A 19,646-nucleotide genomic window follows, 5' to 3' on the forward strand; every position below is an offset into this window, starting at 1 on the left:
TATCTCTCTCTCTCTCTCTACACCTCCGCTACACTCTCGGCCACTGGGACGCTGCATCGAGTAGTATATGCTCTAAGACGAAAGTGTCAAGATTTAGGGCCAAATTATTAAAGCAAGTTGTCGTATTCCAACCTTCGAGCGATCTTCAGGATTTTCGAACCCTCAGTATACACCCAGACGGCCATCAGGTTGGAAAGGAGGCGAAACAGTCAAATTCACCTACCTTTCCAATCCAATCTGAAACGTTGCCGTGCTAAGTGATGGGTAATTCCACCGTGGTACATTTTCTACCATCGGGCTCGATGCCGTCCAAGACCCAAGTCCGCGACTCTGCATCCCAGTGCAGACGTCGCCCTATGAAATAATACTGATCTCTCCGGCGATAGCGCCGCCGAAGTCCAAGACCAATTTCACCGATGTTTCCAATGTCACCCGCATCGCAGCCGATCTCGCCTGGGTCTGCCATCCCTGCGCTCAGTATCTACTGCAGCGACCCTCGCAACCTGCAGACGAACCCCGGCGCGCTTCCAGGACGATATTTGGAAACGGACATCAATTTTTTCACTCACCTTTCCAATTGGTGTATCCCTCCGACGCGACGAGTGGGGATTGGTGCCCTCGAAGATACAGAAAATAAATTAGTTCTTGTTAAGATATCAAGACTGAGCTGGACGAGACCATGTCACCCCCAAACACTATCTCGATGCTTCGTGGAGAGTCCGAGGAGCCGAAGGTGGTAGCTTGTGGAAGTTCGTGGCATGGCGACGCCACAGCGCCGTACATGCTGAGATCCGTGGCTACACGAGTTACCGATACCACCTCGAGTATCCCATGGAGACGAGTAGCTCCTTATGGTCCACCCATTAATACACGTGACGAGGTTCAACTTAGATACCATCTGGTAAGGTCCGGGGAATCCCATGCGCCTGACCACGGTCCCCCTCGTGGAACTGTCGGTATGGACGACCCAGAGCAAACAGCATTTTTATAAAATGGCGCTCAGCGGGAGCAATACACATCTCGTTCGGGTTCCATACCACGCGAAAACCCCTTAGCCGACCATATTGTAGCAGATATGGCCGGCTCATTCCACCCAAGCAATTCTGGTACTTTGCACAACCGTCCTTATGATTCCCCCCAAACAATCCTAAATGACCGTTTCACTCGACATGGCGCTCAGCATGGGGCTCGAACATCTTCTTCAATGTCTCCCTCATGAGCCCACGTTCTAGACACTCATTAAATAGGTCATAAAGATCATTTTACTCGACAAAGTATATCTTACAATTAACTAATAAGATTAGAATGTGTAGGCATCCCTACATTTTAATTGAAACAAATCACATTCTAAACTTATAGTTAGTTAACTGTACTGTACTGTTACTTGCTTTGATAATTTGGTCCTTATGGAAAAATAGGAAAATTTTTAGACAAATATACTTAAACAATTGTCATAATGTTTATTACTTAATAGATATCTTACAAATCTTTAAGTTTATACATTTAAGCCATAGATATACTTTATTCTTTTGACAGTAGATTTGTTATGAAAATACAAAAATATAAAAATAAAAAAGTGCTTAGCAGCTATATATATACAGGGTGTATCACGAAGTGGGGATTATCTCAAAAAGTAGTCAGAATTGGAATATGAAAATTTGTATACAGGGGTTTATCAAAAAGATCTATTCAATGAAAATAGTGTCAACTTCCTCGCACTTCCAGTTATACCGAAAGTCATTATCAACTCTGTTATTTCAAATGGAACACTTTGTATATTTATGCATTTTTTAATTCTGCGGTAAATTCTAGACTATTTTCATATAAGGTACTATAGGCCAAAATGTTCTTAAACACTCTGTATGAATTTTTGCAAATTTGACAAACTGGTTGAATTTCATTGCTTTCAAATTATCCATGCCAAATTTCATTAACAAATAAAGCTAAAGTTATTCTGTTTTCAAAAATCACTTGCATCCCTCAATTTTTTTCTAAAATTGACAACTTCAAAACTTTCACATATTGCAAAAAATGCAAAAATATACAGTGTTCCATTTGAAATAACAGAATTGATGATAACTTCTGGTATAATCGACAGTGCGAGAAAGTTTACACTATTTTCATTGAATAGATCTTTTTGATAAACCCCTGTATATAAATTTTCAGATTCCAATTTTGACTACTTTTTGGGATAATTCCACTGGGTCCTCTTTGTGATACTCCCTGTATAAATAATTGCAAAATAGTTTTGTCAAAATAAGTTATATCGTTTTTAGATATCGAGAAATGTATAAAAGTTATATCTTTACATTATATTACAATAAATAATGAAAGTCTATTAACTTTAGACATAGTAAATTCATATAAAATTTTTTTAAATACTGAAGTTTTCGGCAGGGTCTTAAAATAAGTCTTTTTTTAGAAATGTCTCTATAATAAACGTGAACATTGTAACATGTTACATATGGCATGTAAAAATAATACAAAAATAGAATTCACCTAGTCCTAATTGAAGACGAGATTAAATTGACTTAAAGATAGATTATGAAACACATTTTAGCTGTTTTTTTTTTAACTATTGAATTAATGAACTAATTCTGTCCATTACGTATACAGAATGTTGTTGATTTCCATGTGACATTATTGAGCAGAATGTATTAATCAATGGTTATTTAAATGCACAATAAAATAAAGAAAATATTTAAAATTTTAATATCAAACAAAACAAATGCCTAACTTTTAAATAATAAAATACGTGATTTGATTCGGATTTGTTTCATAATTTTAAAAAATTGAAAAATTTATACAATCCAACTTTTTAATACCTAGAGATAGAATAATGAAATCAAGTTATTAAGGGTTAAAATAAAAATGTAGCTAAACATAACATAGGGTCTACATAAAATAAGAAGTATGTAGTGAGAAAAAGTCATTAGTCTTATACAATTTATGATTCTTCATAATACTCTTATATTTAAATATATTCTAATTTATATAACTGGTTTATATATTACAACATTAAGTATATATGTATATACAGGGTAATTTTACATTCATAAACTTTACCAGAAATGGTGTTTTTGTTAATTTTAAAATTTCCCTGTAACTATAAAAAATAAGATTATCATCTACTTATTTCATCTTTCAATAAATATTTATGAATTTCAAGTCTTGTAAATTGTCATGATAGAAAATGAAATGTTGTGTATAAATACTAGTAAGTATAAAGTAAAAAGAGAAATAAACATAAAAAAAATAGAGATCAATGTTATTAAATATTTCAAAAAGAGAAAAGAATATTAATATATAAAACATAAATTAATTCAAGCATTTTGAGAGAAAATCACAGATGTTGTATTTAAACACAACATAAAAATAATTTCTTCCTTAATTTGTCTTATTTTAGCAACCTCAATATTAATTTTACTAAAAAAATATATTTGTTGGTAAAGATGTATAAAAAAAGACAAATTATTTTTATTATTGAGATGACCTAAAAACTTACATAAGGAGACCACAATCTTTTAAATTATTTTTTATGATCACATCAGTAACAGCGTCAAAGACAAATTGAATATTATTTGTATCAGTTGCACAAGTGAAGTGTGTGTAAATTTCTTTCTGATCTTTTCTTTTATTGAGATTTTCAAATTTCATCCTTATATAAGCTGAAGCATCTTCATAAGTATTTGGACCTGTATATTCGGGGAAACATATTGTGAGTGGACTTCTGGTGATTTTTTCTTCGAATAAATCTTTTTTGTTTAAGAATAATATTATCGACGTAGTTACAAACCATTTACTATTGCAAATTGAATCAAACAATTTTAAAGACTCCACCATTCTATTCATTTCTTCATCTTCTGCCAGTACCAAATCATAACCTAAATAAAATTTATTCAAATAATATCCATTAACCCGTAATTTTTGTAGTAGCATACAGAAATCATGGTTTTGTAAGCCTTCAAGCGATGTTAAACTGATAAAGTTAATTAAGCAACATATTAGAAAATAATTAAAAAAAGGGTGGATCAAAGAACGTCTAAATTAAAAGGGGAAGCAAATTTCATTCAATATTTTAAATAATATAGTTTGGGATAGTGTGCCTTGTATTGTATTTATAGCTCCCATACCACTAACAGTTGTAATAATTATAAAATAATATAATTACATGATTATTACACAGCTATAGCAGTCAGTTTTCAAATTATATAAAATATTTTGTCCTTACCTGATAAAGCCACACAAAATATAATTGCGGTAACACCTTCAAAACAATGTATCCATTTTTTTCTCTCTGATCTTTGACCACCAACATCAAACATTCTAGAAAATATTAATATGTACCATCATTTAAATTTTTGATTCAATCACTCACTTAAAATGTAACGATTTAAACGAGAAATTCGTTTCAACGATTCCTGTGGTCTTAACTCTTGTCCTTAAAACATCTTGCTGAGAAGGTATGTAGTTTGGCTGTGAAATCCTATCTAAAGCGTTGAGATAATAAGCTGCAGAATCATTTAACTGATATTCTCTTGATCGGGCAAAACATAACTGGACACCTGGGTCCTGCCATAACTTTTTCATTAACATTACTAATTCTGGAGTAAGTTCTCCTTCTTCGGCTGCACTTGCATATGTAAAAAACTGTCTTGCAATATCCTAAGGAATTGTTAATATTAAACCTTAACTGTTTATAAATTCCATACCTTATTTGTTTATAAAATTAACCGTTATTAGATATATAAAAAATGTTTCCATTCTTACTGATAAATATCCACATTTCCACAGTCACGTAATTTTAAATTACTACAGATAAAAACATAAAAATTTATGGTTTATGCTAATAAACCACAATATTTAAAGTATTTTTATGAAAATTGATGAGGATGTATATAATTGTGAGAAAAAAAAATGTACGAACAACCTTAATTCTAATTAACATTTTTAATAGAGTCTACAGAGAATTTAAATATAACCTGAATAAATTTAATATTTATTTAACTTTACCCCTAATCCCCTTTAAACTTACATAATTTACTATCTGATTCACAGATTCTGATTTATTTATTTCCTAACAATGCCAACGAAATGAGATAAAATAGTGTAAATAAATGACTCACCAAATAAAAGTATGTAAATATTCTAGGTAATCAAATGTTCAATTCTTAACATTACAAAGAATTAAACATAAGTACATTTAATTAAACAAAAAAAAAATGATTTCAGAGCTTATCAAAATAGAAAATAAACAAGACCATTAATGTCATGGACCAGACAGGACTATTAGAAGGATAGTGTTTTATAGTGTATTAGTCATAGGATTCAACAGAATAAAAATGTTACTTGTAAAAATATAAACTTACTGCTCGACTTGGATCTGCAAAATCTATTCTTAACTGACCCATCGCACGTATAATAGCCATCAAGCTTTGAATAGTATTGCTATAAACAACAGGCCTATACTGTTCACATTCTTCAGTTGAATATCCCAATTCATGAATTATTTTCATTTGCTTAACTATCGTACTTTTACCGGATTCTCCGGCACCTACAAAAATGGAAATATTATTAACATTTGAAATTCGGGGAAGAATAAGAATGAGTATAATAGTAATATAGGGTGCTAAGCTAACATACCCAAAAGTAAGAGCTTAACTTCACTAGCTGCGCGTTCTCCATCAGCCCGAAGATCTCTATCAATTTTTTTAGATCTTGCTGCGGCTGCTTTATCTCCTGTTGTACTAACCGCACAACCCATATTATTTTTAAAATCACTTTATTCTGACACTTGTTGCTGTTGTAGAACACAAACGACTCCACCCGCTCCGAAAAAACAATTCGTTGAAAACCATAGGCCACAGATTGACAATGTAAAAGTCACCAAGTCACTGCAACTAAATTCCCTATTGAATAACCAGTGAAATGAACATATCCTCCAGAACATTCCAACATGTCTGTGATTGGTCACGCTGAATTGGCCACCCGCAGCCAGGCATTCAATGCGTTACTAGAATATAATCTGCTTGCAGTTGCACACGCTGCACTCTGATGTGGCAAATTCAAAAATATGCAGACAAATATTTTTCTTCGTTTTTTTTTTGCCTTGACATGGGATTGTAATAAAGGCAAGGATTGTTGTAAACGATGTTTTGGAACTGATGGATTATCAAAAAATAAGTCGATTTCTTCCTATGGACCAAGGGCACATCATCTTTTGTTGAGATACAAGACGTCAAAGACCATTATTTTAAAACAAATTTTATCCTTTTTTTCCAAAAAACAATAGATTGCATTGAAATTCGGAATAGATACATTTTTGAAATATGTTAATTTTTTTAATGTTAGCGTTGTTACTTTTTTACCATCTGCTAGATGTCGTTTATGGAATATCACGGGAAATATTTTAATGTTACGTTCCTTTACAGAACCAAATGCAAAATTTCATTTTACATAAAGCACTCCTGTTTGAAATCGCCGAAAACGCACCATTCTTGAGAAAGAACGTGGTTCGCTGTTCCCAAGTCATCCAGCATCTATTTGTTAATTAGGTATAATGTAAAGGGTGTCCAGAAACGACTCAGGGTATTACAAGGATAGTTCCCTGGAGTGAACATGAACCAATTTAGATTAAGTGCTTCCTTAGAAATTTTAAGAAGTACTCCTTTTTGGTGTAAAATGAACGTAAAAAACAAAAAATATAAAAATGATATAGGTACACTGTAAAAAATAACAATCTCAAGGTCGTCATAAAATATCACTGGGAAAAGTCTTAGCTATACCAGCAATATAGCAGATGATAAAAAACTAATAATGCTCCCAAAAACTTATACCTACCAATTTTCTTGCATTACATTGTTTTTTGGAAAAATGTAGCCGACACTTAATTACAAAAAACCTTCAATAAGAAAAAACATTCTTATTATTTGATGTTCTATCAGCCCCTGAATTTATGGTACTTTTTGTCAAAACACCCAGTATAAAGAAACAATAGTTAGGCAATAGAAAATAATTTTGTTTAATTTATTAATTAAATATAAACTATATTCATCCTAACATATGTAACATATGTATAATTAAAAAAATATATAGATATAAAAGTTTCTAATGTACCTACCTATATTTGTTATAGTTTCAGAAAAAAAATATATTCATTAAAGCAATAAAAAACAAAATGTACACCGTTAATACTAAAAAGTATATACCTATATAAATATACGACTGTAAAGAATTAACAAAATATAAAACAACTTTAAAAATTAGGCAACTAGTATAAATAATTTATCACTTAAAACTTTTAATCTGCGCATACAAAAATATACATTTGGAACTTCACAGCCTAAAAGGCTTTGTCAGTTTTTAAAATTTGCCTTTTTTGTTTGATATTTTGTCGAGGTTTGTATAATAAATAGGGAGCATATCGTTGGGCTAAGGGTCGATATAGCCACTCGTAAAGCATATACTATGTTTTCTTAACAAATCCTGTTGTAGGCGGTGGCTGTAAATTTGAATGAAGTTGAATAGGGCATGTGGGGTCCATACCCACTATACTCGAGCTAGTGAAATCTGTTCCTAATTGCGTAGGAGATGATGAAGGCCGTTCAATTGTCATTGTCTGCTGAGGGATTTGATTATCAGTTGAAAATCCCATAGACGTATAGATTTCTTTTAACATTAGCAATATAGTATCTTCTGATTCCCAGTAACAAACATGACTAGTTAAAGCAAAAATATATTCATTAATGAATTCAAATGGAGCTTCTTGTAGAACGTAATCTACTCTTCTTCCTCTATTCAAACCGCCAAGGGCACCAAGTGGAATATCTGTTACTTCTTGAGTTGGTTCTTCTTCTGCATTTATTTTATTCTCTAATTCATTTTGGAATGCTTTTTGTACTTCTTCTTCCAGTGATGATTGCTCAGGCTTGTGGAACCTGGTAAGCTGATAAAACGAATTCCATGTGCTTTTCATCGAATCCATTACTTTTTGTTTCAAATCAGCCCCAACACGTGCCATTGTTTCCTTCAATTCTGAAAAGTGAACAAGTTCTCATTCCTCATATCTGACTAAATAATATTTAGAATTACCTAGGTGCATTCGCTTCCTTCCTTTATGATGAGGAATTAGCACAGGCTTCAGTTTGCCTAAATCTGGACGGATAAGAGATTCTATACGGTATGCAATTGGATCATAAGGATGAAATATATTAAAGAAGGAAGGACATGTGGGTAAAGAAAAATTTTCACCCAGCGTATCTAGGCCTCTTACGATTACAAACATACCTGAAAATTTTTTAAATTAATTAATTCTATGATCGAATTTTATGACGTTAATGTTTATTTAATGAAATACTATTATTATGTACCTATAGGAGATCCCAAAGCAAAAAATGTTTTAGGCTCAAAATTTAAGTGAGGGTAATAAATCTGTGGTTGGCCCGTCCCTACAGAGCCCATCATGTAACTTATCCTTCTTCTCATTTTCCGCTGAAGAGGTGAAGGTTTTGAAGCTTCTTGTGGTGGGAATATATCATCCTCTGGAACTAAATAAATGATAATTAAAAACAGGTTTTTACTACTAACATTTACAGACCATTCTCGGTTTCATCGTCTTTTTCTTGCTCAGAATGTTGATGGCACAATAAATCAAAAATAATGAGCGATCCTAAACTGTGACCTGCAAGGGACACTCCACCACTGAAAGTTGGATTTCGTTGTTTAAATAAGTCATAAACACGATTTAATTCATTCCCAACGGTAGATATAATAGTTTGACAATACACAGGACTTGTATAAAATAATATATCGAGTAAGGTATCATTTGTAAAATCTCTCAGCTTGGGAATACTTTCCAAAGTTATGCTCTTTAACTGATTATCTATGCCGGTTTCATCAGAATGCAATTTCGAATGCCAACTAATTGGAAGAACTTCTATTCTATTTACAATTCCGTTTTCACAGGATGTTCTATAATGGGATTGCACTAACTGAAGGGCGATGTTACGAAACTCATCCACTACAAAATATTCAGTTAGAAATAAAAAAATTATATAAGAAAATGTGACTTACCCACTTCTTCCACTGCTCTAAATTTAAAATCGCATACAGAACCAATGCCATGAACCATAAATAAAATGTGGTCAACTTGAGATGGTTCACCTTCGTCAATGTCAAATTCATCCATCCCTCGTTTAACAACCCTGGGTCGAGTTTGGTTCTGGGAAAAATAATTATTTATCAGTTTAATATGTGAACGTACATTTATCTCTTAACTTACTGGTGTATTACCCCAGGCGTCTGGTGTTTGAGATGGTGGAAATAATACTAAAACGTCAGGTCCATGTATTACCACTGAATCTCCATTGGCCAACTCCACTTTTCTGTGCCACTGATTCAGTTCGAAGGCTGTTTTAAATTCGTCTTCTAATTTTGTTGCAACATTTTCTTCGTATGGAACTAACCTTCCGTCAGGGCTACTTTTATGAAACCAGGAACACCTCCTTACTTCAGAAGGTGCACCTTTCCAATAGACTGGTGTTCTTTGTCTTCGTAAAATATTCACGTCATATCTACCTCCATCGGTGGCTATAACTTTATCAGGATCTAAATCATCTAAAATTACAAGAAGTTAGAAAACTGTTCTGTAATTATTCAAATTACTTTACTTGATGTAAAAGCTTGTTCTAAAATTAGTGAATCTACCATAGAGAACGGTTGCCAAAGCTTCTTCCCTTCCGTCTCCTTCTGAAAAAACCAGTGATGGTACACAGGTCTGTATACTTGATTTATGGGTACCTAGAAAAGTATATTCTATAATAAATCAGACTTTTTAAAACATCATCGTCTTACATTATTTTCAGATCCAATATTTGTTGGTGCATACATGTTAGTAGAGTTCAGATTGTTATTTTGCAAAGCTTCACTTGCTGGAATGGCATGCATAACAGGACTTTGGTGTTGGGACGAAGGAACAGAAAATAAAGTCGGAGCTTTAAAAGGTTGTAAAAATTGCCCTAATGGCTGTGCTGGTACAGTAGGTAACGGCTGAGGAATTTGTGATTGCACATTTAAACTTGGAGGTGGTGGTGAAATAGGCTTGAACTGATTTGGTAGGTCTTGGTGTAAAAAAGGCTCCTTATTCGAAGGAAATGGTTCAGAAAAATATGTGGCAGCAGTTGGAACAGGTGGCTCTGGTTGTGTTAATGGTACTTGATATGAGGGTACAAATTGTTGTGGTGGCACAGATGGGAGTGGTTCTGGAACTGTAGCTACAACTAGCTGTGAAGAACTTGATACAACTGGTGGTGGAAATACAGGTGTAAATTGTTGTGGTGGCCCAGAAAATACTGATGCTGATGGCTCGACCTGAAAAGATTGAACTGACTGTGCAGATACAGATGGATTTAATTGGGCAGGTACAGGTGGTGCTATATGTGGTGGTAGTAAATTTCCTGCAGATTGATGGCCTTGAGTTATATTTGAGCTAGAAAGACCAGGCACTTTGGCATACGTTGGACGTTTCAGACCTGGTCTTCGGAAAAGATTTACTGGACCTAAAAAGATAGTAGTGTAGTATTATTGAAATCTAAAGCTTGCTAAGCTCGCTACTATATAGGTTTTGAAATAAATAAATATATAAAAACTAAAAAAAAGTTAATAGAGCTTTCAGTTTTTTTCCTTCATTATTCTATACTATTGGAGAATTTAATGAACCAATAAATTGTAAATTACAGAAATTTAACATTGAAAACATATTAAATAGATATTATACTAATATTTATATTCAATTATTGTTTCAGACATTACAAACGAGTGTTTGAAAATATTATTTACCTTGATCAACCTGTGGTTTTGACTGTGGAATTGATAGAGCAGGAAAAAGAGGTACCGGCTCGACGTTGGTATTTTCTTGATTTATAAAACTATCAATTCCAGCTGGTGGTGGTACAACTTCTTCTATGGTGCTGGTGGTGGTATGTTGTGGTCTTAAATTTAAAATATTAGAAAAAGATGAAAACACCGACGACAAATTTGAAGTTTGCTGCGAGGTGTTCGATGACGTTTGTAAATTATTTTGTTGGGTATAATTTTCATATACAGTAGGGACAGGGCCCAGCTGCTCAATTTGTTCAGGTTGTCCCGAATTTGCAGGAGGTGAAGTAGCTATATCTTGAGGACTGCTTCTAGGAATTATTGTACTTAAAAGTTGATCTGAAAATAAATAAAAATGTCAAACTCCCACAAACATATCTGAGACACTGGAAATTCTAAAGTTAGGTATGGAAATACCTATTTTATTTCTAACCTATTTTATTTATCAATATTATCATTTCAGATTTCTTCTAATTTATTGTTTATTTAAAAAATACTCTTTTATGTATTTTATTTAAAAAACTGATCATCCGAAGCTTTTTATTATTTATACTAACGTTATCAAGTACTTTAATTTTATTTAAAATAACTTTTATTAGAAGTGCGATTTTAAATAAATTGTATTAATGAAAAATCATTGATATAGAAATCTTGTATTCTACTAGAGGTAACATAGCCCCAAAAACGCCAAAGATTTTTGTTTAGAAACGCGATTTTAAATGCAATGTCAGGAATTCGAAATTTATAGCACATTGGAAAAACTCAGTGGCATAGAACTTTCGCATTTGTTTTTGGGCCTTTCATTAAAAAAAAATCAATTAAATTTCAACTGGAGTTGTTGAAGTGACACGAATTGAATTTCTCTGTGTGCTCTAAATTTCAAAGTTCCGCCACTGGCAGTTATAATGGAATGCGACATAAAACACCGTGTAGAAAGGAGTGTCATCCGGCTTGAATAAGTATTTATTTAATTTTTGTTAGATAATTAAAGTAGGCTCAATTTTGTGCCTTAGTTTTTAAGGATTAATTTTTAAAGATTACTAAAAAATGTCTATTTGCCAAAACAGTAATCCCATATATTATTAATATCTCATATAGGCAAAAATAACTTGAAAATTAAACTGATAAAACCTAATGTAGTACCCTGTAGCTAGTACGTGATATTTAATTGCACTTAAGGAATATATTGAGAAACATTACTAAATAGTATTGACGAAGCGTGGTATATTGATGGTTTCTTTTTTCCTGAAATATGTAAACAGAAAATGATAACAATAAAGAGGTGTCCTAAATAAATTATACATGCGTTTGTTAAGTATTGAACAACTTCCGACCCTGCCCATTAATTTGTCATCTTTCTCTACAAAAGTTCACACATTTTACAAATGTCTCAGTCTGATATCTATACGTCAAAATGCTGAGATTGTTAGCCGCTGTAATAGCAATACAAACTGTGTCGTCAAATTTAAATACAAGTGACCAAAGTGAAGTAGATATTTTTAGTGACCCTGGAGTACAGTTTGAAAGAATCCAAAACGCCCTTCCTAATCATTCTACTAAAAAATATGAAATAATCAGGAATTTTTTAACTCACTACAATTCTCTTAAACCGGTGGCCGTTTTAGTCGATGACACTAAAGAATCTCATGATGATGCTAACAATTTTTTGGGTCGCGTTTTTGAATTAACTTCTAATGCGAAATATATACCATTTTCTTTACGAATATTCAATACAACAAGTAAGTACCTGAAAGAAAATGTATCTACTGCAGTATAATTATTTAATATAACTGAATTGCAATTTTCAAGGCGTTACTCCACCAGTTGCAGTAAAGGGAAATAAAACCTTCCAAATTTTGCTTGACTATACAGAGGATCGTGGAAAGATGAATCTAGATCCTGCAGAATCCAATGGAACCGCCGCTTTTTTCGCTGTTCTTAACGCTGCTAATGTTTTACCACAGGAAAGCGCTATATTAATTTTCATAGACAGAAAAGTAGCAGACGAGGATTTAGCGCCACATATTGCCCTTCTAAGAAAGAAGAATATCAAGGTAAGTTACTAAAATCTGTATACTGAACAAATAAACATTTTGGTTTGAATTAGGTTTATGTAGTATGGGGTGGATCCTATCCATCTAAATACAGCGAAGATCACTTATTGCGAGAGTTATGTGAATATTCTGGTGGAATCTTTTATGTCGATACTGGCAAAGATTTGTCAGATTACTACTATCGTCAATTTCTGTCTGATAGGAATTCACATCTCAATGCAGTAAGTACCTATCGACATTTTATAACTATTAGTACTAGTATAATATTAAAAACGGTTTCAATTAATATGGGTTTCGTTTATTAAATTTTTAATTGATTTTCGATTTGATAGAATTACCTTGCGTTTAAGAAAGAAAACAAATTTATTAAATGAAGAAAAAATATTTTGCTAAGTTCCAGTTTTAGATGTAATATTGAATTATGCGTATAATTTAACAGCACGTGGCTAACTATGTATTATGTAAACAAAATATAATACAATATTTCATGTGATATCATCAAAATATTTGTGGTTTAAAATAGATTACGTTTCCAAAATAGCACTGTGATATTTAAAATAGACTGATATTTATAGCTCTAACACTAAGAGCATCCAAAAGTATTGCATAGTTTTGAAATATTTTTTTCCAAAATTGCTAAGTATATGATTATTATGTACTCAGCTTTAAAGATAAACGTAGTATTATGATACTAAGCATTATTTGTCAATTTAGTGAAATTATACAAATAACAAATAACAAATATTATGTTGAATGATGCAAAAAGTAGATACTTAAAATGATAAAGTATTCAAATACAACGATTTAGGATAAAATTATTATTGGTTTGGTGTACCTACGTATGCAATTCATGTTAAGATGTGACAGAACCAACTATTGAAATTACATCATAACATAATTAATAAACATATTTATCATCATTATAGAAGGATATAGAGTAAGCTGTTTGACCTTTACCCAAATTAGAATCAAAATACGAAGTAGATACATACTGTAACCATTATATCAGAACACTTGCCAACTAGTACGTTTCATACATTAATAAAAAAAAATACATCATAGTCTATCGCAACATCCTGTGGAAATTTTTAGTTATGCACATGCCAGAAATGTACTGTAAAAAAATTTTCTTGGTCCTTTTTTTTTGTACTATTCAAACAGAAGTTAATCCTGCCTGTTTTTCAGTCGATAATTATGTCAAAAAATAACTTGATGGATGCATCTGAACTTACCTTTCCTATAGATTCGAATGTAACAGGTATTCACGTCAGGATTGCACCATTTGTTTCAAGTGGATCTATCTCAACACCAAAAGGTATAAATAGTCGAGGATTCATTCAACTTTCCAAATTACAGTTTTATTTTTGCAGGTTACGTAATTAACGTTTTAAGAAAGGAAGAAATAGCCCGATATTCAACTGGGTCATTTGATGTTATAGAAACAGGGTTTCATGTATTTCACTTGAACATAACGACGGCACCGACGCACGACGTCGGGATTTGGCGTCTAAAACTCGCTAATACGCTTGCTCCGTATAATGTCACTGTTTTTGCATACACCAAACTCATAGCGCAGGCTTATTTTACACAAAAATATGCAGGTAAGTACTATTAATATTTTTGTATCCATTTCTTAACAAAATACTGAGTGTTTAAGTCTATCTACTTTGTATTGATTATTAGATACGATGAATCACAAATGATTACTCATAAATTCAAAGTGCACAGAGAACATGCCGCATTAATTTAATCGTAATGCAAAAGAACAGGAAATATTTTCTTCTAACAAAAACAAATTATTAACAGAAAAAGCATATATAATAGGATTCACGAAAATTTACTTCAATATAAAATTGAATTGAATTTACTATTACATACACATTTCGTGCACAATGCAATTTTAAATAAGATTTAATCGTGGAAACGAATTTTAAGTGTTTAATTTTACTGATTGCTCAGTAATTTTCAACATTTCAGAAACCATGCCACGTTACTTGAATACTTTACTGATCTTCAAATCAAGTTCATTTAATTCAATTTAATCTCGCACTTTATTAGGGGATACCCTCTGTACTGAGGAAATATTTGTTGTACATGCCAATTAATAATTTTGAAATGTAGGTATCCTTGTTTGTGAACAATATTTTTATCAAAATGTGACCTTATCTTAAATACGTTGGATAAATGTCTTATATAAGGTTTATTACAATTATCAAATTGTCTTAAATTAGAAATCAGTTGCAATTTCAATGCTCTAATTATTTTACTTACGCTTTCGGTCAAGTTCAGTCATTTTTACAAGGAACTAACTATTCAATTTGATTGGTTAAAAGTATATTTTTAATGTACATCCAATACAAATTTCATATTTAGCATCTCATTATCTTATCTATATAATCCAGAAAATATTAATTAAACAAAACATCACTACTTGTACTTACGTATTTGAGCAATGTAACTCTTTTTGTAACGATGGCTCCAGACTTATTGTGTATATTACGTAACTGCATTTTCTGTTACATCGTGCGCTTCAGGTCAAAATATTATTTAAAACTGACACACTTGAAAGATTGTCAAACTTAAATGACTTATTACGATGATTTTGAAGAACAATTTTCAACGTACACATGTAGTTTAGAGATCATACTAAATGAATCAAGTTTTTGTAAAGTGATGTAAACAAACATTGTTTTAGAGTTTTAGACTTTGTCCAGTAAGTGAACATGCGCTATCATGGAAAGAATATTAAAAAACATGACCTTGTTATACTTGAGAATATTACAAAATACAACCACGTTTTTAATTATAATTTTCAAAAAGTTACTTACGTATGAAAGAGCTTATTACCGTTACAGCGTAATTGCAAATTAAGCTTTTTGTTTGTATTTTTTAATCAGTGGGTGCGTTCATGTAATAAAGGTTGCTTGTTTGCTTATAAACCACCAATAATTCTCATCAGTTATCATCACCTCCATTAATTTTAATTTTACTAGTTGAAAATAAAAAAGGTGGATCAAAGGTCATATTAAACGAAACAGAAATTATAAGATAATTAAAACAATCTATTATTGTTGTTGTTATCTCTGTATTAAGTTTTTAAAATTTTGCAAACTTTATGATATTTATAAATCTGCAGTTATATATTTTCAATGTTTGTGATGCGAACTTTGGAAAATATTTTGATTAAAACCCACGTGTCAGGAAAATTAACGTGGAACGTGGAAGTAATATATTTTTAAAAGTTCTTACATTAATAAATACGTATTTGTTTAATTTTGTTTGCGCTGTCTTTAATTACTACCTTAAAGCTTCATAGCCATAATTTTTGTGACAACAGAGCATGGTTTATTTTTTTTCAGACATTATAATAGAAAAACTGTTAGGAAAAGTGTTTATTGTGATAGTATTGTCCCTAGTTCAAGAAAATGTTCCTTATTTAATATTAATATTACTTTTGGAAAATAGGTACCCATTTAGGTACACAACTGGAAATTAGCTAACAACGCCACATGAACAATATTAACAGTCTAATATTATAAACGCTATTATTATTGCTATCATGTCTACTCTGTCGTTACTACTACTATCAATATAATGACAGTTCTAACACAAATATTGCATAACAACTGACGTAAACTCAGGTTTCGTCGACCCTTCTATTCCACGAAATGCTCTACATTCCTTTTCGATAACCTACTTCAATTGATTACTCACCGACTGTGTTTTAGGACATCAGAATTCAACCGGAAGTGACAGAAAAGTTATGAAATTGGGTATATCAGCTTACATCACGTCAATAAGTAATATCAGTTTTGTGGACAAAGACGGTCAACCAATAATTGATAAAACTAAGTACACGTTAGTCAAGGACTCGATAGCAGAAAACAACATTTCCCATCGAGATAGGGAAATCGATGTTGAATTTTACAGCACGCCGGAAAAACCGGCGTATGCTCTAATTCACGGCAAAGATTCAGAAGGTAATGTTTAATTAAAAAATATAGATTGTTAAAACCAAGCTTTTATAAATTATGCCTTTGAAGTTTAGTCACTTGCAAATTATCCAATTAGGAATTCGGGTAGGGCCGTATTATCTCGAATGCGCCTCTAGGCAAATATTTTCTGAAACTGATTTCAGGTTCAGGTTACTCAACAACCTTTGACAATAGCGTATTTTGCTGTGGGGCCTGGATAAATTTTAATTTTGAGCCCCAGATTCAAAATGTTTTACTATAAGAACTTATTCAACTAATTAAAAATGCGTTTTTTGAGTATGCCTACGGCTAATGAACTAGAGTTTGAGATGTGCTTTATTTTTATTTTGTTCGAGTGTGTGTTCCGATTCCTCGACCCAATTTATCAAGATCGATGTCATAAAGAGTAATTACTTAGTCGTACAATCCATTTATAATTACCACGAGGTAGGAGCTCAAAATTTTTTTAAATTGTAATTTCCTGTCAACATGGAGAGAAACTCATACCACGTGTTTTCAACGGTTTCAAATACGTATTAAATATGTTTGGATGTTTTTATATAAGTTTTGGACACTCATGTTTTGCTTTTCTATCTTCTTACTCCTTCCTCGTTCTTAATAATTTTCAGCATTTACTATTGATTGAAAGTTAGTTGGGAGACCAAGCAAATGTCTAAAACATCTCTTTACTCTCTCTTGTATCGGGAGATATGGAGAATAAACATGAATTTAATTAGTAAAAAAGTACTCGTTTTAGGAAATGATTTTTCTCGTTTGACATATATATCGTATAGTTCAAATGAGATTTTTCCTCAACCAACATTAACTATCGAAGTTGGAGCAGGGTCTGAGTTAATTACCACCGGGGGAAAATTTCCGGTGATAATATTTGAGGTAACTAATCACAAGAACACTGCAGTTGACGTCAGATTTACGTGTAAAGATGAGAAATCAATTTTGAGATTTTTGAAACCTTACAGGTAAGTACTCTATGAAGCTTCAATAAAATAACAAGAAAACTTACTAAGAAAACTTTTTCAAGGCAAATTATTGGTCCAGAGGAAACAGCAATAATACGACTAACCCTCATAACAGGGTTTGGTAGTTATGAAGACGAGATAACGTTCACAGCGTGGATTGGATCAGAATTGTTTAAGAAAAAAGTGATAGTTGATGTGAGAAATCAAGCACTTATCGATAACGACAGTCCAGAGTTAGATTACAGTTTTTCTAGTGATTGTTCAAAATTCATTTTTTCAAAATGCAGTGAAGGCACGTGGACAGTTAAAATAACAGCAAAAGACACTGGATCAGGTTTGTTTCTTAAATTTGCATACGTTGAAAATATTGATAATGCTGTACTATTTACAGTTAAGGACACGTGTAACAGTGTCGTAACTATAGTTGAATATTACGGCATGATTGTCACCCAAAAAATTTGTTTTATAGCGGCGTCAGTCATTTATTATCGAAGATATTACATGAGTTAGGACTGTTATTAGACATTAGATTTCGTTGCATGCTGACGGGTTAAGATTTATCAAATTCTTCTTGAAATTAGTAAGCTTTATAAATATTATTATTATTAAATTTACTAGACTTTCGAATATCGATTTCTAAATTACTGTCATTACCAATTTTTTTTTCAAGCTATTATGTGCTTCTTCAATTTAGGAATAAATTTTTATAGGTTTGTTACAAGTTTCCAGCTACCCTAAAGGCTTATATTTTCCCAATGATTATACTACAGGTACTAGAGACGAAGTAACAGGTTACTATAGTGGCTCTTGTTGCAATCCTGACTTCCAAGTTACAGCTTTGGATAGATTAAATAATAGAAAAGTTATAAATACAAACGCATATCGTAAGTTAACAAACATCGTTAATTTAGAAAATTGTATAACAATATTTTGTAAATTTTCAGAGGCTTTTTGGGGACCAGCTCAAATTGCAGCTTTGGTACTAGGCATATTAATTTTTATATCGATAATTGTACTTATTGTTTATATCGTTATAAAATGTAGAAAAGATGGGGATAGTTATAATCTTCCAACTTACAGAGGAGGAAGAATATGACAATTAATTAATTCTATTAGAGATGAACAAGCTTTTTGGTGATGTAATCATATTATTTATCAACTTATGTTTTAACTAAATGGATTATACATATAGGTATACCTATATATACCACTAGTAATTTCTAATTTATAGTCTCGAATATCTTTACTTTTTTAATGCTATTAAATAAATTTATAGTTACATGCAGTTTTTTTATAACTACTATTCCAAAAATTCAGAAAGTACAGTGTTATGAATCTAAAAATATTTACTTACCAGGAGATATATTTAAAGTAGGCGGAGGTGTTTTTTCTTTAGCAGGAAGCAGAATGGCATTTTGTGAGAATTCTTCGAGTGTACCTCCAGTTACAGCTACATTAAATAACGGGTTTATAATTTTCCTCGTACTATCATTCATTTTTGTAATTAATAAATGTGAACAATTTTAACTTCATTCTACAAACAGCTGTTACCTTTAACCACACTGTGCCAACAGTAAGCAGGATGTGTTCATTAGAAAACGCAATATCTACACCATGACAGCAGTAACGTATTTCAACTTTAGACAAATTGAGCTATCTGTCAAGAGATGGCGTGGCAGATACATATCTATAATATTTAACGATTTCAGTAAAACTAAAGTAATTACAAGGAATATTTAAATTGATTCTATATTCAAATTAAT

The 19,646-nt window shown here is 31.9% G+C and overlaps 3 protein-coding genes across 3 annotated transcripts; 1 reads left to right on the forward strand and 2 right to left on the reverse strand.

Moving 5' to 3' along the window:
* Nucleotides 1–1,631: 1,631 nt before the first annotated feature.
* On the reverse strand, nt 1,632–5,764 carry LOC108906281 (G protein alpha i subunit). The gene is made up of 5 exons (XM_018709502.1): nt 5,644–5,764; nt 5,370–5,554; nt 4,379–4,665; nt 4,232–4,326; nt 1,632–3,884 (listed from the first exon to the last, which is right to left on the reverse strand). The coding sequence occupies exons 1-5, from the start codon at nt 5,762–5,764 to the stop codon at nt 3,502–3,504; spliced, it is 1,071 nt and encodes a 356-aa protein (XP_018565018.1). The 3' UTR covers nt 1,632–3,501.
* A 1,485-nt stretch (nt 5,765–7,249) lies between these two features.
* LOC108906269 (phospholipase DDHD2) lies at nt 7,250–19,449 on the reverse strand. Its single transcript, XM_018709484.2, has 10 exons — nt 19,238–19,449; nt 10,837–11,214; nt 9,853–10,556; nt 9,669–9,798; nt 9,281–9,615; nt 9,073–9,220; nt 8,597–9,019; nt 8,370–8,546; nt 8,092–8,286; nt 7,250–8,034 (listed from the first exon to the last, which is right to left on the reverse strand). Exons 1-10 carry the CDS (start codon nt 19,377–19,379, stop codon nt 7,466–7,468), a joined length of 3,201 nt encoding a protein of 1,066 aa, XP_018565000.1. The 5' UTR covers nt 19,380–19,449; the 3' UTR covers nt 7,250–7,465.
* LOC108906271 lies at nt 12,238–19,156 on the forward strand. The gene is made up of 10 exons (XM_018709485.2): nt 12,238–12,614; nt 12,685–12,929; nt 12,983–13,150; nt 14,115–14,244; nt 14,300–14,530; nt 16,658–16,909; nt 17,661–17,883; nt 17,946–18,217; nt 18,594–18,767; nt 18,828–19,156. Exons 1-10 carry the CDS (start codon nt 12,290–12,292, stop codon nt 18,977–18,979), a joined length of 2,172 nt encoding a protein of 723 aa, XP_018565001.1. The 5' UTR covers nt 12,238–12,289; the 3' UTR covers nt 18,980–19,156.
* Nucleotides 19,450–19,646: the final 197 nt, after the last annotated feature.

The sequence above is a fragment of the Anoplophora glabripennis genome, unplaced genomic scaffold (genome assembly GCF_000390285.2).
Source record: "Anoplophora glabripennis isolate ALB-LARVAE unplaced genomic scaffold, Agla_2.0 scaffold32, whole genome shotgun sequence".
Taxonomy (NCBI): domain Eukaryota; kingdom Metazoa; phylum Arthropoda; class Insecta; order Coleoptera; family Cerambycidae; genus Anoplophora; species Anoplophora glabripennis.